The 27,820-nt window shown below is 57.7% G+C and overlaps 1 protein-coding gene across 3 annotated transcripts; it reads left to right on the top strand.

Moving 5' to 3' along the window:
• The first annotated feature begins 2,524 nt into the window (after positions 1–2,524).
• On the top strand, positions 2,525–27,006 carry KRT80 (keratin 80). Of its 3 annotated transcripts, XM_079773726.1 has the most exons (10): positions 2,525–3,217; positions 9,139–9,347; positions 13,694–13,754; positions 14,008–14,103; positions 20,656–20,820; positions 21,311–21,436; positions 22,053–22,273; positions 22,753–22,808; positions 22,935–23,055; positions 25,204–27,006. In XM_079773726.1, the coding sequence occupies exons 1-10, from the start codon at positions 2,780–2,782 to the stop codon at positions 25,220–25,222; spliced, it is 1,512 nt and encodes a 503-aa protein (XP_079629852.1). In that variant the 5' UTR covers positions 2,525–2,779; the 3' UTR covers positions 25,223–27,006. The 3 variants fall into 3 exon arrangements, with proteins under 3 accessions (XP_079629852.1, XP_079629853.1, XP_079629854.1); XM_079773727.1 differs by lacking the exon at positions 25,204–27,006 and having other exon boundaries at positions 2,530–3,217; positions 22,935–24,835; XM_079773728.1 differs by lacking the exon at positions 25,204–27,006 and having other exon boundaries at positions 2,530–3,217; positions 22,900–24,835.
• The last annotated feature ends 814 nt before the right edge of the window (positions 27,007–27,820 follow it).

The raw sequence follows: 27,820 nt of genomic DNA, 5'->3' as shown, positions 1-27,820 counted from the left end.
TTCCATGGAGCTGTGTTTGTTTGGGGCCGTTTGACTGCTCTTCCTGTTTGGCAGCCACAGCTGTGACAGCCAAGACAGCTCTCGGACTGCTCCCAGGAGAGACTGCCGGGCCAGGGAGGAAGCAGCAGTGGGTTCCACGTCCCAGCCCGTCCCAGCCCAGGGCCAGAGCCCCAGGGAGCATGCCTTCAAGAGGCCAGGCCACCCTCAAGGGGGCCGCCCAGTGCTCAGGCCCCAGAGACCGCTCTGCAATGCCAGCCTCGAAGCCAAGGACTCAGCAATTAACTGTGACCTATCTAAACTCGGGGGCCGACAGAGGCACTTTGAAGAATTGGGCCTGCAACTTAAAGAAAATTAGAAGGGCCCTGGCCAGGTGGCTCGGTTGGTTGGAGCATCATCCTATGCACCAAAAGGTTTTGGGTTCAATTCCCGGTCGGGGCACACACATCTGCTGTGGGCTCAATCCCTGGTGGGGGTGCATACAGGAGGCACCAATCAATGCTTCTCTCTCACATCGATGTTTCCCTCTCTCTTTCCTTTCCTCTCTCTCTAAAAATCAATAAGAAAATGTATTACCCAGCTGGTATGGCTTAGTGGATAAGCATTGACCTATGAACCAGGAGGTCACAGTTCGATTCCTGGTCAGGGCACATGCCCAGGTTGCGGGCTCTATCCCCAGTGTGGGGTGTACAGGAGGTAGCTTATCACTGATACTCTCTCATCACTGATGTTCCTATCTCTCTCTCCCTCTCCCTTCCTCTCGGAAATCAATAAAAATATAATTTTTAAAAATATATATATCTTCAGGTAAGGATTAAAGAATTTAAAAAGAAGAAGAAAACTAGAAGGTAGAACTGAGTCCCACACAGTGAGAAGAGAGCTTGCTTTTTTACCCACTGCCCCTTGCAGGGGTCATCAGGCTCAGAGGCTAAGATGAGAGGAAGGGCCCATAGCTCCAACTGTCTGGGCTCAAATCCAGCACCAGGACCTTAGACAGTCACTTAACTCCTCGGAGACGCAGCCTCCACCTCTGTAAACCAGGCTGGTGAGAATGAAAGCATCTATAATGAGGATTAAGGAAGCTAATCCATGCAAAGCATTTGGGACATATCTGACCTGCCCGCTGTCACCCGATGCCATGGCCTGCCCTCCCCTTCCCCACAGAGTACAGGGGCAGCTGGGTGGGGAGGGCGGGTGCTGAGTCTGACCACATGCCATTCAGCTACCAGGTCAGGGACACGGGGGGCCATGCAGGTGTGTGCCCAATGTGGCAGCCGTGTCAGGACTGGAAACAGACACCACTGCAGTGACCCAGTCACTCAGAAGCACCTCGCCAGCCCACCCCCAGCATCAGCGCCTGGGACGCAGCCTCAGGATAGACTCACGGCCTTGGTACAGATCGCTGTACCAAGAAATGCCCCCTGTGCGGGAAGGAGGTCTGGCCAGGGGGCGGGAGGCCTACAGTGGCTCCCATCTCCAGCCTCTCTTCCTCCAGTTCCAGAGGGAGCTGAGAGCTCTTCTGCCCCGGCCCCCTGACTCTCTCAGACACACTCCTCTCTCCCCGGTGACCCCTCCACCCAGGGCGGTGTGCCAGGTCCAAGGAGGGCACACGGAGCCAGCCAGCCAGCCAGGGGGAGAGCATCCAGGGACATCAGGCCAGGGAGGGAGGAAGAGGCCGGCTCAGGAGGGCAAGAGTGGAAGGGGAAGAGCAGGCCTCTGGGACTTCAGGAAGGTGGGAGGGAGGGCGGGGGGGATGGGAGGAGGCGGGGGCTGGGAGGGAGGCTGAGCCTTCTCCTGCCCCATCAGAGGCTCTGTAGGAGCAAATTGCTGTCTTTCTATTTTTACTTCATATTTAAAATGAAACAGGGGAAGGAGATGCAGAAGTGAGAAAGGAGGAATGGGAAGCGGGGAGGCAGGGGCACATTCTCAGGGCCCTTGAGGCAGGGCAACATTTGTCTCCCCCACCAGACTGAGCTCCCAGGAGGCAGGCACTGGTCGTAGCCACCGTTTCCTGGGGGCTTTGTGCCAGCCCCCACTAGGTTCTCTGCATCACCACCTCCTGTGGGATTGGTAGTTCCGTACCCCTTTCACACGTGAGGACAGAAACCAAGCAACTGCCTGAGGTCACACCAGGGGTGAGCAGCCAAACCCACATCTCACTTGTCCAACGCCAAAGGCTCTTGGCCTGGACCATCTATTTTCTCTCCAGCCTCTGCAACAGTGGGATGCACATAGTAGGTGGTTAATAAATGGTAGATCCAAGGAAGGAAGGGGGCAGGGAGGGAGGAAGAATGGCGGAGGAGAAGATAAGCCAGGGAGACTCTTGGGCAGCTGGAAAATAAATAATAAAAGGTGTTGTTTTCCAAGACTAGGCTGGCACGGTGCCCAGCATGGCAGCCCTACACTCAGGGAGATGCCCTGTGCTCAGGAGCCCAGGGCCTGCGCTTGCCTCATCCTTTCCAGAAGTATGTGGGCCTAGATACGTCAGCCTTCAGGTATGCAGTGAGGTCTGCGGTGAGAGGCAAGCGCACACTCTCTCTCTCCTCTCCTTCCTGGCTGAATCGCCCCTTCCTCTTGCAGCCTCCCCACCCCTACCCGGCCAGCTCAGACTTGCCCCCCTCCCTGGGGCCAGGCCCTGCTGGGCTGGGGGCTGTGACCTGCCCCCTCAGCAAGGCAGATCCCGGGCCTGGAGGAGTGGTGCGGGGGGAGGGGCCGGAGCACCACATCATCTAACCATCTAACAGGTTGGTCGGGCTGGGAGGTGCCCGCCCTCCTGCAGCTAATGAGCACTGTACGACAGGTGTTTGCTCCTCAGTCCCCAGCCTGCCCGGCCTGCGACTGGAGCCAGCTGCCAACGCCACCCCACAGAGGTTCCCTCGCTCATCCCTGCTCCCGCCCCACTCCAGGCCCGGGGGCCGCGATGGCCTGCCGCTCCTGCGTGGTTGGCTTCAGCAGCCTGAGCAGCTGTGAGGTGACGCCAGCGGGCGGCCCCCGGCCTGGCACCTCGGCATGGGGCAGCTGCGAAGCCCCCAGGCCAGGCTTCAGCTCTCACAGCCTCACTGGCTGCTGGTCAGCGGGCACCATGCCTAAGGTGACGGTGAACCCCAGCCTGCTGGTGCCCCTGGACTTCAAGGTGGACCCGGCCATCCAGCAGCAGAAGAACCAAGAAAAGGAGGAGATGAAGGTCCTCAATGACAAATTTGCCTCCCTGATTGGCAAGGTAAGGGAAAGTGGGAAGAGGGTCCAGAGAGGTAAGGACGGGCCGGTGGCTGAATTCTTTATTTCTGGAGCATCATGCCCCACCCCTGCCCCCAGCCAATGGGGAGCCGGCGTTGCTCACTCCACAAGCTCTGAGCAGAGAGATGTGGAGGGAAGTCCCTGAGCCATCCTGGCATGGGGGGAGAAAGAGACCCCAGGATGGCCTCTGAGAGATGTCTGGGTAATAATGTGCTGTGTGGCCTGGGGTCACCTTCCCCCCAAGGCAGGGGCTAGGAAGGAGCTCTGAGTATGGCACCAAGAGAAGGCGCTCTCATGGGAATAGCTGATGAAGGCATGGTCCCCGGTCCTCCTTCCAGAGCAGATGGACCGTGGAGATGACCTCCCAAGGGCCCAGCCTCCTGTCCAGCCCGCTGGCTCTGTTCAGCTTCCTGGAGTCAGGAGCACCGGCAGAGCCCAGGAGCGTGTGGGGTTCCGGAAGGAAGGAGGCCGCTGAGTGGGGTGCAGCGGTGGAGTCAAGAGATAGGAATGCAGAGGATGGAGGCTGCGAGTCAGAGACAGGCAGCCGGCCAGGCACCCACCTGAGTAGACAGACTGAGTCCCCAGAACCCTGACTTCCTAGACCCGATGCCATGGCAGCATGCTGGTCTGGGCACTCGTGTCACCTCTGCCCCAGGGCAAGGGCTTCGGGAGCTTTGAGGAAGCCCTGTTCACTTCCCAAACCTGCTCCTCGCTCACCTCCTTCCAGAAACCTCTCCTGACCGGCCCTCAGCTCTGCTCCCTCCGGCCCTGCCCAAGAATAATAGTCACAACAGTCAGAGCTGCTGTTACTTAATTGCTTATTATGTGCCAGCCACCGTGTTTCGTGCTTCCATATTTATCTCTCTTTCCTTCAACAACCTTGGGAAAGAAGTCATTTTACCGACGAGGAAAACTCACCCTTCTTGCCGCCCCCACCAGGAGACCAGAGCCACCCCTCTGCCCCTACTCATTCTCGCCTGCTCCTTGCTCTCCCCGCCTCTGGTGTCCCAGGAGATGGGTGCTCCCAGGGAGGGGCCCAGGGAAGGAAGCAGCACGTTTAGAGCATCGCTTGTGCCTGGCTGTCTGTGGGAACTCAGCAGATGTGTGTCCTTTAGCCCACACACAACACCCCCAGGGCTCGTTCCCTCGCTGTGCACACGAGGAACCTAGGAAACTGCCCATCCAGAGCCCGAGTGCCTTGCCCAAGGTCACACAACCAGCAAGTCTGTGAGACACAAAGCCAGTGTGGTCTTTGAGATGGGAGCCGTTTCTTTCTCCCGTTCACGTGCCCAGACCAGCATTCCTGCATCCATACCTGGAGTGCCCGGGTGGGGGGCGGGGAGCACCCCTCCCCCAGCCCTGCCGGCTGCAGCGCCTGCACTGTGGGCTGTGGCCTCGGAGGAGAATAGCCTGCTGCCCTGGGGAGGCAGGTCCCTGCAGAGCCACCTCCTCTCCTAACCCAGATAATCCCGTAAAAGGAATGCTTCATGAGCTATGTAATTTGGCTCAGATGGGTGGCTTGTTCCCTGAACTCCGGAGCTGATATTACTCTGTGCCTCTGCTGTGGGGGAGGGGGGAGGGGGAGGGCAAGAGGGTGAGCAGGTACAGGGAGGGGCCTGAGGGGTCCGGGGCCTGTGCCCAGGAGCCAGGGCAATGCCCTAGAAGGTCTTCAGCAGGACTGGAGCCTCCCAACCCGCAAGCTTGGACCTTGAGACAGGGGCTCTGCAGGGTGGACGCAGGGAGCCTTGGGTGCCAGCCCTCCGGGGGCCCTGGTTGCTGGGGTTCTGCCCGAAGAGTCTCAGCTGACTCACCAGTTCTGTGGAGATCTGTTAGCTCAAGTCCCTCTCTATCTCCGTGTAAAGGCCACGAGGCCTGAATGGAAGCAGGTAGCAGTTAAGAGTGTGCAATCTGGAGCCAAATTACTGGGTTTGAATCCTGGCTCCACCTCTGACCAGGAAAATTCTTTAACTTCTCTGTGCCTCAGTACACATCAGTGTAATGGGCTTGTCGTAATCAAATGGGATCATTTTTGAAAAAAACTGTATAAAGCACTTCCCATGCTCCAGGTGTGTTGTTTGTTCTATTAAAAACACCATAAGTGGGCCCAGCCCATGATGCTCTTTAGCCCCTTCCAGGCAGGAGCCTGAGAAGGTTGGGGAGAAGCCCTGCTGGAAGTGGAGGGGGGAGGGGGGAGCTTCCTGGGGAGGAGTGCAGCAAAGGGCTTGAAAGGGATGTATGGGCTGGGGGTGAGATGCCATAACCAGTGTAGGGTGGGGGCTCCAGGCAAAGAGAAGGGACAGGCAAGGGCGCTCTGGCTCCACATCCCCTGTCCCCCTGCCATGGAGAGAAATCAGAGAGCCTGTGAGGAGGTTCTGGCCTCTGAGGGATGTCTGGATAGCAATGTGCTGTGTGGCCTGGGGTCACACACCGCCTCCCCGCCACCATGGGCTAGGGAGGAGCTCTGAGCATGGCCAAGAGGATGCCCCCTCATAGGCATAGCTGATGAAGGCATGGTCTGTTGTCCTACTCCAGAGCCTCCCAAGAGTTCCACCTGCCTGTCCAGCCCTCTGGCCCGACTCACAATTCTATGGAAAAGGTCTGTTAGCTCAAGTCCCTCTCTATCTCCCTGTAAAGGCCACGAGGGCCTTGCTCGTGGAGAAGGAGGAGAAGGAGGTGGGGGGGGGGGCGGGAATTGGGGAAGACCACCAGGAGTGGGCGAGGCCCTGGAGCAGTGTTGGTTCCTCCCCTCGCAGGCTGTGCTTCCTGGGCAAGCCACTTACCCCTCTGCAGTGCACTCGCCCTCCTCTCTGCGGGTGGCCCTGAGAGCATGCCAGTGGGGAGACTGGTCCAGCGGCAGCCGTGAGAGGAGGGGGTGAGCTGAAGCAGCAGCAGGAGAGGAGGCTGAGGGAGGCAGGGAGAGGGCAATGTCACCATCGGCAGAGGCCCTGGCTGGGTCCGCGCGCCTTCACATGCAGACCACAGAGGGGATGGAGACGGGGCAGGAGAAAGGGGCCAGCCGTCAGCCTGAGTGGGGAACTCAGGAGGGGTGGTGACATGCCTGGAGACAGGGGGTGGCACGATGTCTTCCCCTGGGCCTGCGTGGCCTCTGGAAGTCACCGGAGCCGTGCCCTGCCTGCACGCAGGGAGGCACATCCCAGCCCTTCCTGACCCAGAGGCCCACGGGCTCCCCGGGCAAAGCCAGCCTCTGGCTGAAGGCAGGGGGTCTGGCAAACGCCTCACCTGAGGAGTAGGACCTGCGTGCCCACGGACACGCCTGTGGGCTCACCTGCCGGAGCCCATGGGCTGGGGACCTGGGCTGCTCAGTTCCCCAGGAAAGAAAGCACATCTCTCCCCACCCGGTCTAGCTGCCCAGTGCCAGGGAGTTGAGTCACAGTGAGTTCTGTGCGTCTGGGCCTCAGTTTCCTCATCTGCACAATGGGAGGCAGGTTTGCTCTCTGAGGTCCCTCCTAGAACTGCCACCCTGTGATCTAAGAGCAGGGGGGTCAGCCAGGTGGGGAGGAAGGGGAAGGAGAGCCAGGGAGGATGGTGACAATTAACCTGGCGCCTCCCTAGGCCTTTGTTCGGAGAGGGAGGAGCCTTTGTGTGGGGGTTCAGTTCCATCCCCCAACCACTGAGACAACCCGCAGCTCCCCCAAGGGCAGCAGGGGGAGGGGGCTGCTCCCGTCCCCCACCCCCCACAGCCAAAATGCCCTCTGGCTGCACTGGCCGGCCAAACGCACCCCCTCTCCCAGAGGCTAGTGCTGCACAAAGGGGGTTGGGGTCAGACTGCGGGAACGACTGTCGGGTGCAAAGGGTTTTTTGCTGCTCATGGGTGGAGGAAGGAGCCTCACGTCTCTCCTCTCACCCCACCCTCAGTGTAAACACGGGCTCCTGCTTGTCAAAACGGAGCAAAGGTGGGGCGCGCGGATACCTCCCCTCCAACAAACCCTCTCACACACACAAGCACAACAGAAACCCTCTTGACTTCCATCCCCACTGAACCTGTTTGGCTGCGCCTGCAGCAGACGGCAGGCTTAGGTCAGCTTCGAGCAGAACTTCCCAGTGCCAGTGGGATTGAGCGGGGATCATCCCAATAGCCCTGCTGGCGTTGTCACTGGAATGCCAAGGGGGACTTCCCAAGGGCCTGCGACGTCGGGGATGTGAGCAGGGCAGAGAAAGAGAGAGGAGGCCCACCCGGCACCCAAGTTCAGGAGGAGCAGGGAACCCCTGAAGGTCCAGCGTAGGCAGCCACCGTCAGAGGGGCCTGTCTGGGAAGCGGGGCCACCAAGTTGCTGTGTGACACGGGACAAGTCCCTTGCCTGCCCTGGGCCCCCATCTCCTCCCCTGTAAGTGAAGGGTACCTACCAGCTGATCCAAGGCGCCTGGCTGTGATTCCGGGAGCTGGTGCCAGCAGTGGGCAACAAGGGCCCAGCCACTCGCCTGCGGCCACAGGGAACACCATGGGGCTGTCACCACAGCATCCTCATGACCACAACGGCCCACACTGTCCAGAAGCCAGGCCCAGCCACCCCTCCTCCCTCGGTGGCCTATCCCTGTCCCAGCACCAAGGGGTTAGGGACCCCAAGAAGGGAGCAGGTGGCTGTCAGTCTGACAGGAGGGTGGTAGGTCCAGACAAGTGAGGAGCAGATAAACTGAGGGCCTCATACTGAGGGGAATGGGGCGGGGGGGGGGAGGGGGAGGCGGTTGCAGGAGGGGAGGTGGGGGCACATCTGGGCTGGGGAGGGACTGGAGTGGTGGAAAGGGTAGACCCCAGGAAGGCTGGCGCCTGGAGAGGACAGGCAGGGTGGGGAAGAGGCAGGGGAGCCCAGGCTGGCCGGCCCGGACTGGGTGCGGGGAGGAGAGGACTCAGGAGGGACCCTGGTGGCCTGCTGGTGGCTGAGGAGTAAGCGGAGGGTGCCCATGTAGCAGGAGCGTGCGAAGGAGGCGGAGGTGGAGAGGAGCAGCCGAGCCCAGAGCCCCCAGCCTCTATCCTGAAGGCACAACTGGCCTAGCTGGAGGCAGAAGCCAGCGCAGAAGGGCAGGGGGGCGCAGGGCCCACGGGGACCCAGCAGCAGACAGGAGGCGTGGGTGGCAGTGGTGAAAAGATCCTAAACCCAAACTCCCTGGAGTCCACACCTGCCCCACCACTTGCTAATGCTGTGACCCTGGGCAAGTTCACCTCTCTGTGCCCCGTTTCCTCGTGGGCAGAGTGCAACTCACAGCAATACCCCTTTGGATTTGCGGTGGGGATTGAATGAGGTAAGCACGTTAAGCATTAGAACAGGCCTGATACCCAGAAGGAGCCACATAATCACTTGCTCTTGTTTCTGTTTCAAAGTACATCCCAGGTTCTCCTCCCCCAACAGCCCACAGAGGTGGGCAGGGCAGGTGACATTATCCCCAACATCTAGCTGGGGAAACTGAGGCTTGGCGAGGCTACAAGCCCATGGTGGCCGGGAGGATTAGCATTTAAGTAGTAACCAGGCCCCGGCCTGCTGAGTTTCCAAGGCAAGATGAGACCAGGCTTGTCGAGGGGGATGGCAGATGGGCCTCTGACACCTCAGGTTTTCCCTGGGGTCTCCCACCCAAGCCCCGGGCGGGCACGAAGAGCCCTCACACTCACACCCTGTCCCCCTTCCTTCATCTAGCTGGCCCCACGCCTCCCCTAGGAAGCCTGTGCTAATTGGCTCCACCTCTCTCGGCTCCCTCCTTATCTCACCATCTTCAGTTGGAACAAATCAGTAGTTGGAGGTGCCATCTGAGTGCTGAGTGAGGGCCCCAGATAGGTGTGCAGAGCCGATGAGCTGCCACCTCCCAGGGGAGCCCCAGAGGGGGCGCGATGGCGGGCCTGGGGCCTCCGGGCCTGAGCCTGGCCCTGTCACCGAAGCCCTCCTGCTCTCCCAGGTGCAGGCCCTGGAGCAGCGAAACCAGCTGCTGGAGACGCGCTGGAGCTTCCTGCAGAGCCAGGGCTCCGCTGCCTTTGACCTTGGGCACCTGTACCAGCAGTACGAGGGCCGGCTGCAGGAGGAGCTGCGCGCGGTGAGCCAGGAGCGGGGGCAGCTGGAGGCCAACCTGCTGCAGATGCTGGAGAAGGTCGAGGAGTCTCGGATCAGGTAGAGTGCGCCCTCGGGGGCGGTGGGCAGGGACTGTGGGGTGGGGACTCAGGAACAAGGTCCAGGGCATTCAAGCCAGAAAAAGAGGGAGCTTCTTGAAGAAACATTTCTTCACTCCAGACATACTTAGTGAGTACCTACTATGTGTCGGGCAGTATTCTAGATTTCAAGGGAATATGGCAGTGAATCCACAGTTCCCCACCCCCAAATAGTGACGCTTACAACTAGGTCAGGCTTGTGATTGACAGCTAACCCCTGGGCACCATTGCAGCCACTGTCCCCTGTCCCCTCCTCTTGTGTCCATAAACACTCTTCTCTCTGCTCACACGTCCCACTGGCAGGGGGACGTCGCGATGGGCTTGGACGGGCTGGCAGGGAAGGGAGCGGGTGCAGGCAGAAGACAGAAGCAGTGGGTTTTGTTAGAATAGAGAAGCAATCTTCCACAGGTGGTGTGTGCTGATCTCAGTGGGGTCCAGAGAGATGAGGGAGACACAGCCCCAGCCTGCACTATGCTTTTAGGACTTTGGGGGACAAGCTGGCAGGCGGGATAGCCCAGTGGTTAAAGATGTAGTCTAGGTATAGGCTGAAAGGGACTTACTCCCTGCCCCCTCCCACCCGAGCTTTGTGACCTCTGTCCAGTTGTTTAACAGGAAAACCTCAGTTTCCTCCTGTGTGGGTTGATACCAAGTGGGGCTGGTGTGAGGAGCAAGTCGAGAGTTCAGTGTGGCGATGAGTGGCCACTCTCCTACCCCCTAGGAGGCTGAACTGCCCAGCACACAGGGCCGTCCCTGACGCAGGCTTGCTGGGCTAAACTGGCCAGTCGATACAGGCAGACCACACACGTGGGTGGCTCAGAGGACAGATGACCCTCTCTGATCAGACGGTGGCCAGGGCTTCACGGACAAAGAGGCTGGGCAGGGCAGAGAGGCCCTGCCCCTGCACCCCCTTCTCAGGTCTGGTTTCCAGCCAGGGTGAGGGGTGGACAGGATGTGGTTCAACCCCCCTCTCCACCTCCAGTGTTTGGGTCCTGCCCCAAGCCCCGCTGACCTGAGCTGAGGCCTGCTGTCTCCAGAGCAGCCAGCAGACAGGGCTGGAGGGTGTGGGCAGCCTGTCCAGGGACCTGGGCTGGGGCTCAGCTTGCCCATCGCCTCTCTGCATCACCTCCTCTGATCAGGCCACATTCAGAGGGCATGGTCACACAGGACACGCTCCCCACTCGGGGGCCTCGGTTCCCTCCTCTGTGAGTCTGCCGGGAACTTGTCAGCCAGCAGGCGTGATCTGCAGCCCTGGCCAGGACGGATCCTTCTGGCTGGGCCCCTCCCTGGCCTGGCGGTCACCTCTACTCCAGCCCTGCTCTCCCAGGCCCTAGATAAACACCTAAGGAATCTGATTGCCCATTCTGACCGTAATGGGGGAAGTTATGACTCATTTCACTGGTATCTAGTAGGTCTTTGGCCCTCAAAGGATCAGAGAATGCAGAGCTGGTGGGAGGCCTCGGATTACATGGGGGAGGAATCGCAGGCCCAGAGAGGCCAGGGGCTGGTCCTCCGTCACAGAGCCGTGCGTGCTAAAACCCATCCCCAGCCCATGTCATCCAGGGTGAGAGGCTGCTCCCATGAGCCCAGCCAGATCACATCTGCGGAGATGCTTTGTAACTGGAAGTTCTGTACAAACACTACTTGTTCTAATCTGGCTCAGCCCCCTCATTTGGCCCGCCGCCTGGTTTCCATCTGCTGCCTGAGTTTACTATTTAGGCTCAGGGCTTCCCCGTCCTCTCCGCAGGTAGGGAACCCACCTGAGTTGAGGGGAGTGAGGCCAGAGGGCTTCCCGGTCTGCAGGCCAGAGCCCGGGAAGCTGCCGCCTGGCCTTGCAAAGCCTGGGGCCCCCAGGAGCCAGGAGACGCCAGCCCAAGCCCTGACAGGGAGGGGTGTGCCCTGCCTCCTCGAGGCCGATGAGATCAGCTTCGCTCCTAGATATAAACAAGTTGGGGAGAGAGGGGGGTGTGGGTGCGACGGGCTGAAAGGGCTGAGAACGGGTTTGGGAGCTGGTGACTGGCAGAGATTGGAGGTGAAATGGGGGGCATGGCGTACCTCGGCCTCTATAGAGATGGAGACTTCCCAAAGCTTGGATGTAGCCGGGACCCCAGGGATCAGCTAGCCAACCCTTCTACTTACTGAAAGTGAAGCAGAGGCCCAGCTAGAGGCACAGCCTGCTCCAGGCCACAGCGAGTGCCTCAGGCCCACTGAAGACAGCTGTTCCCTTCACAAGAGCACCCGGTTGAGGGGGTGACCTGGGGCCCAAATCCAGCCGAGTCCATGGGGAGGGAGGAGGAAGGCTGCACAGAGGATGGGGAAGGCAGGGAGGGGTCAAGAGGAGTTTGGCACCACAGAGGCCCCAACTGAACAGCTCTCCCCAGGCGGGCAGAGCTCCCCTATCCAGAGGGGCAGGGAGAAGGGGGAAGGTTTGACCACCGGGCTTGTGTGGGGAGGGCCAGTCAACAAGGGGCTTCTCAGATCTGGGCTCCCCAGGCCAGGGAATTCCCCAGAGTCCCCCCGATTGCAGAGGGAGGCCTGTTCAAGTCAGCCTGGCCCGGAGGGTTTGTAAAGGCCGTGCGAGAACCTCCTGTGCTCTCTCTCTGCAATGAGGCCTCCCCGTTTCTCTCTGAAAATGCTGAGGCCAAGGCACAGGGGCTGAGGGCCTGGAGCTTAAGTGGTAGCAGTAGCAGCAGGTTTAGCAGGCCCCACGCACGCACGCGGTGAGCAGTCATGTTTTTGCTTATTTCATCCTCACGACATCACTCTGGTCAGGAGTGAGGCACACACAAGTAGCTTATCCAAGGTCACCCCGCTGGTGAGCAAGGAAGCGAGACTGGAGCCCACCTAGCCTGGCTCTGGGGCCCATGCTTGAGCAGCACACCACACGAGCCTCCGGGCCCTTCTCTGGGCCTCCATTTCCTCATCTGTGCAATGGGACCAGCAGCCTTCCTGGCTGGGGACTCTGAGGTAAAGCTTCTTGGGCATTTCGTCCACCCTGGCAAGTCCCTGAACCGCCCTCCCCCCGCCACCGTGACCTGCACCCTCGGAGCCCCTTGCAGGCTCTGGAAGCCAAGCCATCAGCCAGGCAGCACCCTGAGTTTCAGACCCAGCACCCTGCGGGCCCTCACCCCTGGGTCTGCCCCCTCAGCTCCTCGGAAAGGCCGGTGGGAAAGAAGGCCTGAGGGCGGCGGGTCCAGCAGCTGATGTGGGCGAGGGGTGACGCTGCCCTGCTGGGAGGTCAGGGACTGGGCAGGCGGCTGTAATTAGAGCCCCGGTGATTCAGGTATTCCCTGGGGAGGAGGGAAGCAAACAGGAAGCCACAGAACCCCCACATCCCTGGGGCAGGCAGGGCTGGGGGGGGGCAGGGAAGCTGGCAGACACCCCCCCTGAGGAGCCAAGACAGACGTGTGGACTAGAGGAAGAGGGTAAGGTCAGGGATGCAGGGACCCCATCTCCCCATCCAACAGTGTCCTTGTTCCAAACACAAGGTAGACTTGAGCAAAGGAGGCAAAGCTGAGGAGAGAGGGGGCCCATCTTAGCTGAGTACTGACTGCACGTCTGTCATTGTGTCAGGAGGGGACTTCATCGGCCCCAGGCGCGCGCACACGCGCGCACACACACACACACACACACACACACACACGCACGCACAAACGTATGCACACGTGCACACAGGCACACCCCTGTAGACCATGGATTCAAGGAAGGAGGGATGGAGTTTCCTGCCCAAAACCACACTGAGGCTTCGTCTGACTGTAGAGCCCACATTCTTCCTGCCCTCCCTGTGGAGGGAGCACAATGGAATGGTGTCCTACCATCCAGCAGAAGGGAGGAGGGAGGGGCTGCAGGAAGGGTAGAGGTGGGAGAGGGCAAGGGGTGAGCAGGATGCTCGGTGCAGTCCTGAGACTCCTAGGGAAGGAGCTAGGGAACAAAGTGTCAGGGTGAAAGGGCTACCAATCAGGAGAGGCTTCCTGGAGGAGGCGAATGTGGAGCAGAGCCAGCAAGGGGGCAGATGCCAGCAGGAGAGGACTGGTGCGAGTCAGGAAGGAGAACGGGTTGGCCTGCCCCCCCAGAGCCAACACTAGGGTGTCACGGGGGAGAGGGGCTGTGTCATAGAAGAAGAGGGGCTCCGTCCACCTGAAGGAAGGACTACTTTTTGCTCATTGTCACAGGCACCAAATGAGACAGCAAAAGCCCTAAGCCCCACCCAGGGCGGGCTAACCAAACCCCACGCTCCCTCCACATCCAGCTGAGCCACCTCTCTCTCTGTTTCTCTCTCTGTCTCTCTCTCCCACCCTCCTCGCCTCCCAGGTACGAAGACGAGATCTCCAAGCGCACAGACATGGAGTTCACCTTCGTCCAGCTGAAGAAGGTAGCCTGCCCCGGGCTCCTTCCTCAGGGACCCTCTGCCTGCTTTCCCTCAGGATCCCCCAGCAAAGCCCTCAGAGGCTTGAGTCCCAAGACCACAGAGATCCCTGACCCCACCTGCTCCTCCTCCAGGCTCTGAGTCAGGTCTCCCCTGGGAATCGCCCCCATCTGACCCAGGAAGCAAAGGCCCCCACCCCACTCCTGCCCTGGGACCCCCGACTCCCTCTCCCATCGCTCACCACTGCTCCCACCCCCAGGACCTGGACACAGAGTGTCTTCGACGGACCGAACTGGAGACCAAGTTGAAAAGCCTGCAGAGCTTCGTGGACCTGATGAAAACCGTCTACGAGCAGGTGAGGAGACAGGGCAGTGTCCTGCCGAGCCACGCGCTGCCTGGTCCACGGCCGGGGTGCGGGGGAGGGAAGGACGTCCAGCGGGGCGTGGAACCGCACGGTCACTCGCTGTTTCTGGCCACAGTTGTAACCATTTCCTAGCCCCTTCTTGCACTGCTGTCAATCATCCAACCTGTCCCTCGTCACGTATTTCATGGAGCAGGGGCAGGTAGGTTCCCCCAAGGCCTCTCTCAGGGAGCAAACGTGCCTTCCTTGTGCTGAGGGCACACGGGGACCAGGTGCATCTGGACAAGGGTCAGGAGGTGGCCTCAGAGCGGGGAACCAGGGGGCCTTGAGCAGCCACTCCTACTGAGCGATGTCCCCCCGTCCCGGCAGCCTGATTGCAGGTCCCCTGGTTCCAGCTCTGATAGCCACACGCTTCGCCTTCCCTGTTCTGAGCCAAGGCAGGGAAGACTGTGGTCAGATTCTCTGGTTCCAAGACAATACCAGCTTCTCCCAAACAAAAAGGACCCAGTAAATGCAGACAGAGAGCCTCCAGACACACTGTCTTGCCCCTACGTCCTCAGCTGAGCCTGGGGGGACAATGGCCCAGCGAGGCCTAGCGCAGAGCCAGTGCAGTCAGCTGGGCCCTGCTGCAGGCTTCTGGGCGCTGCCCCTCCACGCCACTCTGCCTCCTGGGCATCCTTTAGGATATGTGTTCTCCTCTCCGCACCTCCTGTTTCAGGGGTGAGACGTTATAGGGGTGATGCTTCAATTCAGCTATGAGCAGGCAGCCCCACTGCTGGGGATGACAGGACGTGGCAGCCCGCATACTGCAAACAGCTGGTGCCAAGCTATGGCAACACAGCCAAGGTCAGAGCAGGGATCAACGTCACCACCACAATCAGAAAGTTCTGCTAAAATGGTCCTGGGGGCTGCTGACCACAACTTCGCGGCCTCCTCCTGTGGAGAGGGAGGAGGTATCAGGGCTACACAAATTCTCTGCCCAAATTCACTGTGGGGGCAGCCTAGGTAGACATCAGCAGGGCCAGTGTTTCTGAATCTGACCTCGGCTCTGCTCACCCCAGAGCCCACACTCCGAGCCAGGTCAGAGGTCCTACAGGTGTGGAGCTATGACTGGAGGAAGGCCAGGCATAACCAGACATTTATCTGAGCATTGCAGAACTGCTTGGCTCCGGTTCCATTCAGACGTTGCAGCCCTTGGACCCCAAGCCTGACTCTGGCTCTTTACCATTTCTATGACTTTGGACAAGTTATTTCTCCGCTCTGTGCCTCGGTTTCCTCGCCTGTAAAATGGGGAAAGTAATAGCAGCAGGATGGGGACTAAAGCCATTCATCCATCTAACAAATGTGAACTCCGTGCCTGCCGATGCCAGACACTGCTATCACAGCAAGCAAGCGAGCAAGGCGGCCAAGGTGCCTGCTCTCAGGGGGTGCAGCTTAGCTAAGAGGGGACAGTAATAAGCAACCAAACAAACATCTGAAGAAAGATCGTTTTGGAGAGTGAGAAGTGCTGGGCTGCAAAGAAACCAGTGATGCAATCATGCTGGAGGGAGGGGAAAGCTTTAGACCCCAAGGTCAAGGGGCATCTCAGAGGAAGTGCAAGTGAGAGGAGGCCAAAACCAGGAAAATCCAGCCCAGTGGAGACTCGAGGAGGCTTCAGGCAGAAGGAAGAGCTGTGCAAAGCACCGAGGGCAGAAGTGAGTTTGGTGATGAAAGAGAAGAGCCGGGGCAGAGTGGGCAGGGCCAGATCATGTAGGGCTTGGACCCGGAGCCGGGCTGTGGACCTTATTCTAAGTGTCCTGGGCGGCCCTCGGGGGAGGGGGGCTGGGAGGGTGCTGCAGAGCGGGGGAGGGCTTGGCTGTGCTGGCGGGAGAGTACCATGGGAAAGGACTGCAGTGAGAGCCGCAGGGGCCCAGCTCAGAGCCGGCACTGGCGCTTTGGGAGGCAGCGAGGTGACGTTGTTAGGAAGAGAGGTCTGCGTTTCTCTCCGAGGACCACGCAGGCTGCGAAGGCAAGACTGACTCTTCGCTAAAAAGGTTCCCCTGCACGGTGAGCCTCTACGTGGGCACTAACAGAGATATAGTGAGCCACATGTCATTGTACAGAATTTTATACATAATTATGTAATTTAACATGTAATTTTAAGTTTTCTAGTAGCCACATTTTTTTAATAAAAGGAACAGAAAAAAATAATTTAATAACACATTTTATTTAGCCCAATATATCCAAAATGTGATTAGTCTACATGTGATCAATATGAAAAAATTAACAGGCTATTTTTTTTTCCTCATATTAAGTCTTCAATATCCTATGTGTAGGTTACACTGACAGCCCACCTCAATTCTGACTACACATAGCTAGTGGCCACCGCACCAGGTAGAGCAGGTCTAAGCAAAGGCAGGGGCAGCCATGGCCTCCTCGGGTGGGAGAAAAACATGGCAGATGTGAGACGCCCAGGAGGGCTGGACACGCTGCTTTCAACTCTGGAGCAGATACCAGATCAGCAAAGCATGGGCTACTTGTGTAGGCCCACCTCTGTGTCCCCGAAAACAGCCCTCCCCTCTCCCCAAAACACACACACCACACACACACACACACACACACATACACATACACACACACATCACACATACACACACACCACACCACACACACATACACACACACCACACATACACATGCATACATACACATACACACATACACACACCACACATACACACACACCACACACACACCACACATACACACACACCACACATACACAGCATACATACACACCACACATACACATGCATACACACACATACACACACCACACATACACACACACCACACATACACACACACCACACATACGCACACACACCACACACACATACACACACACCACACACACACCACACATACACACACACACACACGAATAGGCCTGAAAGCCTTTCCCAGGAGCCAAAGGCCTGCTTGGGCCCCATGTACACACCGCATCCTTCTGGACAGTCCCCCTGCCCTCCCCTCCAGGGCACAGGCCGGTGAGAGAAACCTAGGTGACAGAGGCTCACATTCCCCCTCAGCTACCAAAGTGCATTCCAGACCCGGCGTGTATTCGGGGCCTGGTTGCAGCCAGCCAGAACGCCGCCTGCCCCACCCACAAATTCAGGTTCCAGGGAGATTAGCTAAACCTGAGGACAACCCCCTGCAGCCAGGCACACCTCCTGGGATGCAGATTGCTGCAAAGGGAACCTGCTGAGGCTAAGCTGCTTTGGCGCCTGCCCCATGGTGCCGGGGAGTCGGCTGCTCTGCCCTGGACACTTCCCCCTGGCTCCATCGCCTTCACAAGTTACGAAAATATCCCTAGCTACTGTTTATTGAGGGCCTTCTGTATCCCCGCGCCGTGCACGTGCCTGCCAGGCATAATCTCATTTAATCCTCACAACTCTGTGAGGGAGGGAAAATGATTAAAACAACACAGTCCTTAGAGCAGCTTGGATTTGAATCCTGGCTCAGTAATTATGTGAACTCAGCAGGCTCTTTTGTTGCTCCATGCCTCAATTTCCCCATCTGTAACATAGCAGAATAACAGCACTTAGCTCACTGGCCTGTTGTGAAGATTTATTTTGTTACTGTAGCCCAAAACCCTTAGAACAGTGTCTGGCCCATGGGAAGTACTGTAAACATTAGCTGTTTCAGTTCAGGGTTACCCGGCTTGTAAGAGGTGGTGGCATTCAGAGCCCAGTGCCCTTCCTACGCTTTACTGAGCACCCCTGAGCGAGCCCTCAGACCTGGGCCACAAGGAGCGTGCCCACCCAATCCACGTGGCCGCTCCTCAGGCTCTGGCTCCCTAGAGAAGCTCTAAACTGTACTTCAGCTTCATGCTTGCCAACTTGGAGGTGACATCCTCCTAGGGCCCAGCCCGGGGTGGCACTGCCATGCCACACAAGGCAGCATTGTTCTACCCTGCGCAGCCCCGTGGGGCTGGCATGTCTGAACAGGCCTGCAGATGTCCTAAACCCTCCATTTCCTGCTTCTGTTTACCAAGCTCCCGAGTACCCTGCTCCATCAGCTGTTTTGCCAGTCCCTTACCCTGGAGGGGAAGGCCTCCTACTGTGTGTTTTGACAGTGCCCGGGCCTGTTCCTGAACTGAGACAAATGCCCACCTAGGCCTGGGCTGGCAGTGCTAACAGAGGGCCTTATTCAGAACCCGCTGACCCCCACCTCCTGGTGACCAAAGACCCCAAAGCTGCATCTCTAAAACTTTCCCCAGCCGAGCAGGCCTGGCCGGGATGTTGGTTCCATGTGGGAAATGCCAGTCTCCGCTGGTAACCAGGGGCAGCAGAGGTGGGTGTGAGTCTGTGGGCACCATTAACCTTATTCTGGCACGGGGCAGGCCCTCCCTTGCTTTTGACCCATGATCTCTGTTCATCTGAAGGTCAACCAAAACCCCTTGTCAGGGGACCCCCTAAAGGGCAGCTGGCCACTGGGCTCAGGGTCCTGCAGCTTCAAGGCAGAGACAGGATGCTCCCAGAGAGGCTGCAGGATGCCTGCACTGCCCAAACTTCCTTTTCTGGAGCCCATCCTTGTCACCAGGGGTGCTAGTGAGCAGAGCTGGCCAGTGAGCAGCCAGGGGAGGGTGGCTTACTCAGCAGCCCACGGGGCACTAGCTGACCCACCGGGCCCTGCATTCTATGGCTACAGGGGTACAGCTGCAGGTCAGAGGTACCTGCCTCGGCAGGTATAGACTCCAGAGGCTCAAACACAACCTCTCTGAGCATAAAGACAGATGGAGGGTCAAGGACAGGCCCAAAGTCAGGAAACAGGGTCAGAATTCGGTCATGAGCCAAAATCGAACCTGGATCAGAACAGACCTCCAATTCCAGCTGCCAGTTTTTAGAAATGCAGGGGGCAGAGGTGCATGCTGAACACTAGCACACAGAGCAATCAGTAAAATGCAAGCAACCCAGTGTTCTCAATTTTTAAAAATAGCAAGAAAAAAAAAAAAAAAACAGAGAGAGGTGGCAGGGGTATCTGCGTATACAGTAAGAGAGACTTAGAGACATATGGCCCAGCCACAGTATATGCACTTTGTTTGGATCCTGATTCAAACAAACAAGTAAAAATATAAATATATCAGAAAATGAGGTCACTGAACAGAATCTGATGCCTGAAGGAGAGGTCAAGGATGGACTGTGAATGCCAGTAGGAGCAACTACGTCTGCACCCCACACCCTCCCTCCTCCAGGAGAGCTTCGCCCCCCTGCCTGGCCCCCCTCCCGGCCTCTAGGAGCCTTGGCCCCCTGGCTCACTCTGTACAATGCTGGCCTCCTCCTCCTTCCCACTGGGCCCCCGCCACCCTCCCCCGCTCCCCAGCAGATCCCAGCAGTTCTTGAGCACCTCCAGGGAAAGCAGCCAGGGCCAAAGAGGAGACACCTTGCAGCCCCTTATGAAGGCCCCTGTCCCCACCTGCCTCTCTACACACCCCTGAGCATTCAGGCCACGAGCTGTCAGGTGTGACAGCAAGAGCCAGTCTGGGGCTAGAAGGACAGCGGCTTCCCCTCCTGTCTCTGCCCCTCTAAGGGAGCTTAGCAAGAGCCGCAAAGTGCAATTCCCAGTGTTCCCATAACCGCTTTGCGCTGGCCTCCTTTCCTGCCTGTGACCTGGGCTAACACTCCTGCAGGCCCGGTGAGGATGGGATGCGAGGCTGCCCGGAGGGCACTCAGCGCACAGCCGGGCCTGGATGAGCCCCCGGGGAAATGGGAGGCTTTACCACTGTGGTCTCTGAGGATGGAGGCTGGCATTTTGTGAGCGAGAAGAGGACAGAGAGGAGGGACCGAGAGGGATCCTACAGGACAGGGAGAAGAGGAAAATGTTGAGGTTGAATCCCATTGTCATGGTTGCCGGGCAAGCCCCTCAGCTAGATGGGGAGGGGCCCACGTTTCAGGGTGACCCTGATGTCCTCTGGCCTCAGCCCCTGGCAGTGGGTGGGGAGTATAGGCTTGTCAGTCTCTAGTCCCACTCCTGCCCCTCATCATTCTTGGGTTTCCATCCCAACATTTATCAACAAACTGAGCTGCTCCCTTACCAGATGTGGAGGCCCCTGGGGATGAAATGGTTCTGCCAGACCCTCAGGGAGCTCCCCATCTCGGGGGGGGAGGGGGGCTAAGCTGCACACCATTGAGCCACACTGGTGCAGCATGAGCAGAGAGAACAACTCCCCCAGGCCCAAATGTCCGGGGCTGTTTCCCCAGCCGCCAGGAGGAAGGTGTGCGCCCTGGGTGGCCGCAGTGTGGAGTGGGGAAAGTGAAGAACAAGGCTTGTAGGGTAGGCCTGGGGCCAGGAGTCCTCCCTGTGCCCCTCTCTGCTCAGCGAGGAAGGCCCAAGGGCGGGCAAGTGGGGTGGCGAGCTGCTTTCCCAGAGTGCAAGCTTGGGAGGCAGTCACGCTTTGATTGACTCTCCAGGAAGACAGAGTAGCCTACCCTCCCCTCACCTTGGGGATAAAGGGACTAAGGGGTGCCCCCCACCAGCCCTGAACCCCCACGTCTGTGCCGCCAGGAGCTGAAGGACCTGGCAGCCCAAGTGAAGGACCTGTCCGTGACCGTGGGCATGGACAGGCGCTGCCACATCGACCTGAGCGGCATCGTGGAGGAGGTGAAGGCCCAGTACGATGCCATCGCGGCTCGCAGCCAGGAGGAGGCGGAGGCGTACTCCCGGAGGCAGGTTCGTGGCTGACCGCAGGGTGGGAGCGGCAGCCGGGGCAGCGGGGGCTGCACCAGTGGCGGCTGAGGCCACCTTCAGGTGTGTGCTGAGACCCTGGGGACGGGAGGGGAAGCTCGGGGGCAGAGGCCACAGCAGTCAGCTCACAGGCAGGCGTGGGGAATTAGCTCCGCGTTGTGCTGGGCCCCGAGGGGCGAGGTGGGCCGGGAGAGCCCACAGCCTGTTCCCTCCAGAAGCTCAGGGTGGTGCTGCCACCCAGCAGTGCTAGGCCAGGTGCGGGCACCGCTTGTGCGGCTCAGTCTAGGCAGCCCGTAGGAGGACGTGGTGGGGCGGGATAGGGCGTAGGAGCGGGGAGGCTGGCTGCCGTGGTGGCTGCAGAGGAGGGGGCTGGGGTGAGAGGAAAAGGAGCAGCAAAGAGTGAGAAACAGGGTACTGGGTGGGGGGGGGTGGACAGTGAGCAGATCTTGCCCACCACCTCCTCTCCGCCCTCCAGCTGGAGGAGCGGGCCGCCTGCTCAGCCGAGTTTGGGAACAGCCTCCAGAGCAGCCGCAGCGAGATTGCTGACCTCAACGTGCGCATCCAGAAGCTCCGATCCCAGATCCTCTCCATCAAGAGCCACGTGAGTCTGGAGGACCCACTGGGGTAGGAGCAGGGAGGAACACGGGGACACATGTTCTCTCCCTCTCTCCCTTTCTCTTCCCCTTTCTCCCCCCCCCCCCCCCACCCCATGCTCACATATGCACACAGACACTCGCTCATGCATGCTGAGTATATGCAAGAGGCGTGGCCTAAGTGACCTGCAGGTCCCTTGGTACCTCTGAGCCTCCGTTTGCTCACTGTCCTACTAGAGGCTCTGGGAATCACAGGGTCTCTGCCTGGGAGAGGGCTCTGTAGACTGGCCAGGCTGTTGGACTGTTAGAGAGGCCCCCACCACGCACGCCCAGAGCCTGCCGCCTCCCACCAACCTCACCGAGAGAAGGGAGGGATGAGCCCTCAGAGCAAGTGCTGCCCTGGAAGGACCGCTGACACAGGTGGCCTCTTTGGTGGCCTCCGGCAAGTGTCTCCTTAGGTCTCTCTGAACTCCCCGTTGCAATGCCACCCATCACCACACCCAGGAACGGACTGCTGAGCCCTCCCTCCCCACACGCACCCGTGAGGTGGGCTCCTGGCCCGGGCCCACTCTCTCCCTCTCACCCCTGCTCGCTGACTCCTTCCCTCTGTCCTCCCGGCGGCAGTGCCTGAAACTGGAGGAGAACATCAAGGAGGCCGAGGAGCAGGGTGAGCTGGCCTTCCAGGACGCCAAGGCCAAGCTGGCCCAGCTGGAGGAGGCCCTGCAGCAGGCCAAGAAGGACATGGCGCGGCAGCTACGAGAATACCAGGAGCTCATGAACACGAAGCTGGCCCTGGACATTGAGATCGCCACCTACCGCAAGCTGGTGGAGGGCGAGGAGAGCAGGTGAGGGGTGGGGACAGCGGGGTGCGGCCAAGGGAGAGGGAGAACTAGAGAACCAGCGCCACACAAAGCCAGCCTCCCGCTCCAGCACGATACTGGGAGCCTGGCAGGCCTGGGTTCACGTCCTGGCTCAGCCACTTACAAATTGAGACGTTGGCCCAGCTTCTTAAAGTCTCAGTTTTCCCATCTGGAAAATGGGCTGATCATAAGCACGCTCCACCTGTGGTGAGGAGGATTCGTGATTCTGCATGCAAGTGCCTGTCACAAATAAGCACTCGGTATATATTAGCCATTTATACAAGGGAGAGGGGACAGAGGCCCAGAGGGGACAAGCTGGCTAGCCAGGGTCACACAGCAGGGCGGCCCAGGGCTGGGAATGACAACCAAGAATTGCCCTCGGCCTGCCAGTCCCCAGGCCCCAATCCCAGAGGAACATAAGCCACAGGCTCCCTTCACATCCCACCCTCTCCCTCCTTTCCCAGGATGGACTTGGCTCCGGCCGCTGTGGTCAGCACTGTGCAATCCAGACCCAGGACTGGTGAGTCTATTGGCCTCACAGGGGAGAGGGGGGCAGGGTGTGGGGGTCACGACCCTAAAGGCATCATTTTAAGTGGCTCCCACACCTCCAGCCCCTTCCCTCCCCCACCCCTTATGTTCCCTGTAGCTGCCTCCAAGGCCCACCTGGTCAGAGCCCCCTTCCGGAAGAAGAAGAAAAGCAGAGGCCCCGTGATCAAAATCACCGAGATGTCAGAGAAGTTCCTCCTGCAGGAGTCAGAGGCCTCAGAGTAAGGCAGCCGGACACCGGGAGCCCAGGGCACCCTGCCGCGGGAGAGACTGGAGCTAGACTCAGAAAGCTCTTCAGAGCCTCTAGGCTGCAAGGGGAGGCCAACCCGATTCTGAACTGAGAAGAGCTCAAACAATGAGTGTTTTCTCCTGGGTGCCCGGGCTGGGACAGGACCGCCACCACCTTTTCAAAGTCACTCCACTCCGCATCAGTATCTCACAATCCCACCCTTCCACCCTTCTGGCCAGAGGTTTCCTGACGGGGTAAACTGGAATTGGGGTCAGTTCCATCTCCACCTCCTCGCTCCTCTGAGACTCCTCCCCAACACCGGGCTCTCAGCAGGTCCCTTTGACCCTTTTGCCCAACCCTTGCCTTAAACTCACATCTCAAGCCTAGCCTCACCTCGCCTCAACCTCTGCGCTAGGCTGGTGCCCTCATCCACCCAGTCCCAGCCACGGACCAGGGACGGTGAGGATTGCTTATCCCCCTCCCCGTCTCTAGAGTTTGGGGGCGGGGGCTGGGTGCCCTGCTTTCCTGCACCACCTGGGCTCCCCAGAGATCGGACAGTATTAGGGAGCGAGGGAAGGAGGCTCCCTGGGCGTTGGGACCTGAGCCTGGACCTCTGGGATCAGCCCAGACACCTGTGCCCTCCCTCCTCCTGCGGGGTCCTCCCAGCAGGTCACACAGAAATGGGCAGGCTGCCCGAGCAGCTCGCAGCACCTTCTCCAGAAGCTATTCTTGCCACGGTGAACTCCCTGGGTGGGGGAAGGCTGGACGGCAGCCTGAGACCAGGCAGCAGAATCAGATCCTCCCTTCCCCTCCCTGCATCCTGGGGTTCACCACCCTGCCTGGGATCTCAGCTCTCTGCCCCTCCCCCAGCTCCCCACCCCTGCCCAGGTGTTTCCCAGCCTGAAACCTGGCTTTGGTGTACCAGCCCCTAGCCCCACCCCTGTCCTGAAACCTTAGGCCCGTTTCCCATGAATCCCTTCTCGGCGTCTCTGTCCTCCCCATCAAGCCAAGCAGCCTGGCCCTGCCCTCCTCTGCACTCATGGAGGAGCCCAGGAACACCCCGAGCCTGTGGGGTTAGAGCTCCTCCTTTCTTTCCCCCTCCGCCCTCCGCCCTCCACGTCCATTCCCCTGACCCCGGCGGGGCCGTGATGAAGGCACAGTCCAGGGCGGCCTGGGACCTTCTGAGCTCTTGTGGTCAGTCGGGCGGGCTGGGGAGCCCCAGTGACCGCTCCTCTTCCTTCCTCTGGGCTTTTCTTTGTAGATTGCAGGGGATCTTGGCAGCTTTAGCCTCCCACTCCACAAGCCCGCTCCTCTCTTCCCCTCCCTCCTCCCTACCTGCCCCTTGCTCCCCTCCACGTCTAGCCCCAGTCTGATTCATTCATCTCCTTTTCCAGGAGGCCGGGGCTCCTCCTAGGTCTTCCAGGCCTGTCGGGGGCGCTGAAGGGCTACTGACTCAGGCTCAGACACACTCATCCTGAGATCCCAAAGGGTGCTGATTGCTGCTTTTTCTCTGCCTATTTATTGGTTTCCAAGGGAGCAAATCTTCAGTGGGGATACAAGATATATAAAATATATATATATATTATTTTTTCATAACTTATGTGGCTGTTAACTTATTGCTTCCCTTCCTTTTCTGCATAATCAGTGCTATATACTACTTGAACAGATAACATATCCTAGCCACCCCACCCGACTGGCTGACCACCTTGGGGCAAAGCCCCCTTCTCCCAGCCAAGGGATGAATAAAGTACTGAGATCTGTTCACGGCTAAAGCTATGTGTCTATTTGTATCTCCCCTCTTGGGAGTGGTCAGTCACTGGTCAAACAAGTTGACCCCAGGACTTTGGGAATTCTCCAGTTATGGGGAAAGGGAGTCAGGTACCCAGTTACTTCTTCAGGCCAATACAACTCGGACACGGAAGGTCTCCTGCCCCACCATCCTACAAGGAGGCTGCACCAAGTGTTGACCTACATTCCCAGTGCCTCCTGACAGGCCCAGGCACCCTGTGGCTGCCTTAGCAAGCATAGAAATGAGGTATTCCCCCAAGTGGTATCGGGTTCCCTCTCAAGCACGACTCTAGGGGTTGGCCAGAATCTATTCTGATGGGTACAGGCCTAATCCTGCCAAATCAAATTCTAGATCAACAGACAAGAATTGAGGACCTTCTCCAAGCCCAGCCCTGTGCTAGGATACCTACAATTACTCCCCACCCCTCCACCTCAGGAAGCTCACAGTCAACCCGAGAGAGAACTTCTCTACTCAAGATAGCCATTCTGGACTTCCTGGCCAAGTGAAGAAGGTCAAAGAAGAGAGGGGCTTGTGCAGGGAAACCAGGAATCAGACTGAAGGAAGAACCTGTGTCTCAAAGACAAGAATCTTGGGGGCAAAGTAGGGACTTTGAAGCACTGAGACCTCAGAAATATGAGCCTCAGTTTCCTCATCCGTAAAATGGAGCATACACCTTCCCTACTTACCTAATAGGGCATTTGAGGATCTGACAATAGTTATGTTCATTCCTATCAGCAATAACACACCTCTTGCTTCCAGCACTCTGAACAGCTCTACAAACGTGAAGGATTATTAGTGATGTTGTCACTAATAATATCTGCTATAATTGTTATTATAGCAGATATTATGGATTAAAGACAACCCACTGGTTGGTAGACCAAATACAGGCAAGTAACCCTAGAGCTGGCTCTCCTGAGACTCAGGAGAGCCGGGTGAATAAACCACATTCCTATCCAGGAGGGGCCTAGTGCCAATTAGCTCTCTACTTACTTTATCTTTGTTTTGTATTCTATTTTCTAGTCTAATTTCTGAATTTTGAATTTATAAACACTAATTTGAATTTCTGAATCTGAATTTCACAGTCAAAAATATATAACACATTGCCCTGGCTGGGTGGCTCAGTTGGTTGGAGCAACGTCCAGCGCAACAAAAGGTTGTGGGTTCGATCCCTGGTCAGAGCACATACCTAGGTTTCAGGTTCGTCCCCAATAGAGGCATGTATGGGAGGCAACCAACTGATGTTTCTCTCTCTCTTTCCCTTCTTCTCTCTCTAAAATCAGTAACCATATCCTCAGGTGGGGATTATTATTTCCTTCCTTCTACTTTCTTTGAAATTATATTTTTAAACATATTTTTATTGACTTCAGAGAGAAGGGAGAGGGAGAGAGAGATAGAAACATCAATGATGAGAGAATCATTTCATTGATTGGCTGCCTCCTGCACACCCCACGCTGGGGATCGAGCCTGCTACCTGGGTGTGTGCCATGAGTAGGAATCGAACTGTGACATCCTGATTCATAGGTTGCCTCTCAATCACGGAGCCACGCAAGCCGGCTGAAATTATTATTTTTATCATTGTTCAACTTCTTGAGTTGAATGATTTAATTTTCCATCCTTCTTCTTTTTTAATATAAGATACTCTGAAGACCATAAATTTCCTTCTACGTACCTTTCTAACTGCTTCCTATCATTTTCAAATGTGGCATTTTTATTAGCATTTAGTTAAAATGATTTCATTCTTTGACTCATACATTATTTAGAAATTCCTCCAAACATGGGTCATTCATGTCACAAGCATTAATTGAGCACACACTTAGTCTGTGCCTGGCTCTGCTCTAGATGCTTAGGGAGACATTACATTTGTCCAACGCTTATTTCTGTACTTGGATTCCCTCATCCTCGATGTTAGCCATGCTTCAGTTGTCTATTTTTGTGCCTTCTGACCCCTAAGACTCTAAACTCCTTGGGGGCAGCACTGGATCCCATTACCTCCCCAGGGCCGTGCACAGTGCCTGGCCCATAGCAGGTTTTCAGTAAATGTAAAATGAATGCCTGGCCAGTGTGGCTCAGTTCGTTGGGCATCATCCATGCACCAAAAGGTCGCCAGTTCAATTCTCGATAAGGAACATGCCCAGGTTTTGGGCTTGATCCCTAGTAGGGAGCGTGCAGGAGGTAACCAATGGATATTTCTCTCTTGAATTGATCTCTCTCTCTCTCTCTCTCTCTCTCCCCCCCCCTCCATCCCTCCCTCCCTTCCTCCCTTCCTCTCTCTCTAAAAAAATCAATAAAAGCATATTTTTAAAAAATAAATGTAAAATGAATGAATGAATAATGTACCTCCCCAACTGAGGTCTCCTAGCCTAAATGTCCCATGAAAGTATTAATGCAATGCCTGAAACACTGAAGGAACACAGGGAAGGAAGGAAGGAAGGAAGGAAGGAAGGAAGGAAGGAAGGAAGGAAGGAAGGAAGGAAGGAAGGAAGGAAGGAGACCACCACAATGTTCCTACTAAACAAGGACACTCTCTTGCCCTAACTAGTTTGGCTCAGTGGATAGAGCGCCGGCCTGCGGACTGAAGGGTCCCAGGTTTAATTCCGGTCAAGGGCATGTACCTTGGTTGCAGGCACATCCCCAGTAGGGGGTGTGCAGGAGGCAGCTGATCGATGTTTCTAACTATCCTTCTCCCTTCCTCTCTGTAAAAAAAAAAAAAAAAATTAAAAAACAAACAAACAAGGACACTCTCCTGCCCCTCCCTGCTGGCAGATCTGAGTAGATCTCTGGGAGGCTGAGTCTGATTCCTGCTCCTGGGCCAGCTCCCTCCTTCCTCCTCCTCTCCACTCCTGCCCTCTGGAGCAATCCCGTGCACACCGGGCCAAGGGTGCCTCCCCTGCTCTGAGCACACAAAAGTAAGGCCTTCCTGGGTTTGGGTTCTTCTCCTCAATCTCTGGTCCTGCTCACCACTGTGAGG

The sequence above is a fragment of the Cnephaeus nilssonii genome, assembly GCF_951640355.1.
Source record: "Cnephaeus nilssonii genome assembly, chromosome: 6".
Lineage (NCBI taxonomy): Eukaryota > Metazoa > Chordata > Mammalia > Chiroptera > Vespertilionidae > Cnephaeus > Cnephaeus nilssonii.
Note: the sequence above shows the minus strand (reverse complement) of the source record. Positions and strands in the feature narration are given on the sequence as shown.

Bases quoted from the DNA above. Each gene is read 5' to 3' on its own strand.
- KRT80 (XM_079773726.1), top strand. From the start codon at position 2,780: ATGAGCACTGTACGACAGGTGTTTGCTCCTCAGTCCCCAGCCTGCCCG. The intron at 14,104-20,655 runs GTGAGGAGACAG...CTGTGCCGCCAG, and splicing joins TGAAAACCGTCTACGAGCAG to GAGCTGAAGGACCTGGCAGC. The intron at 21,437-22,052 runs GTGAGTCTGGAG...TCCCGGCGGCAG, and splicing joins TCCTCTCCATCAAGAGCCAC to TGCCTGAAACTGGAGGAGAA.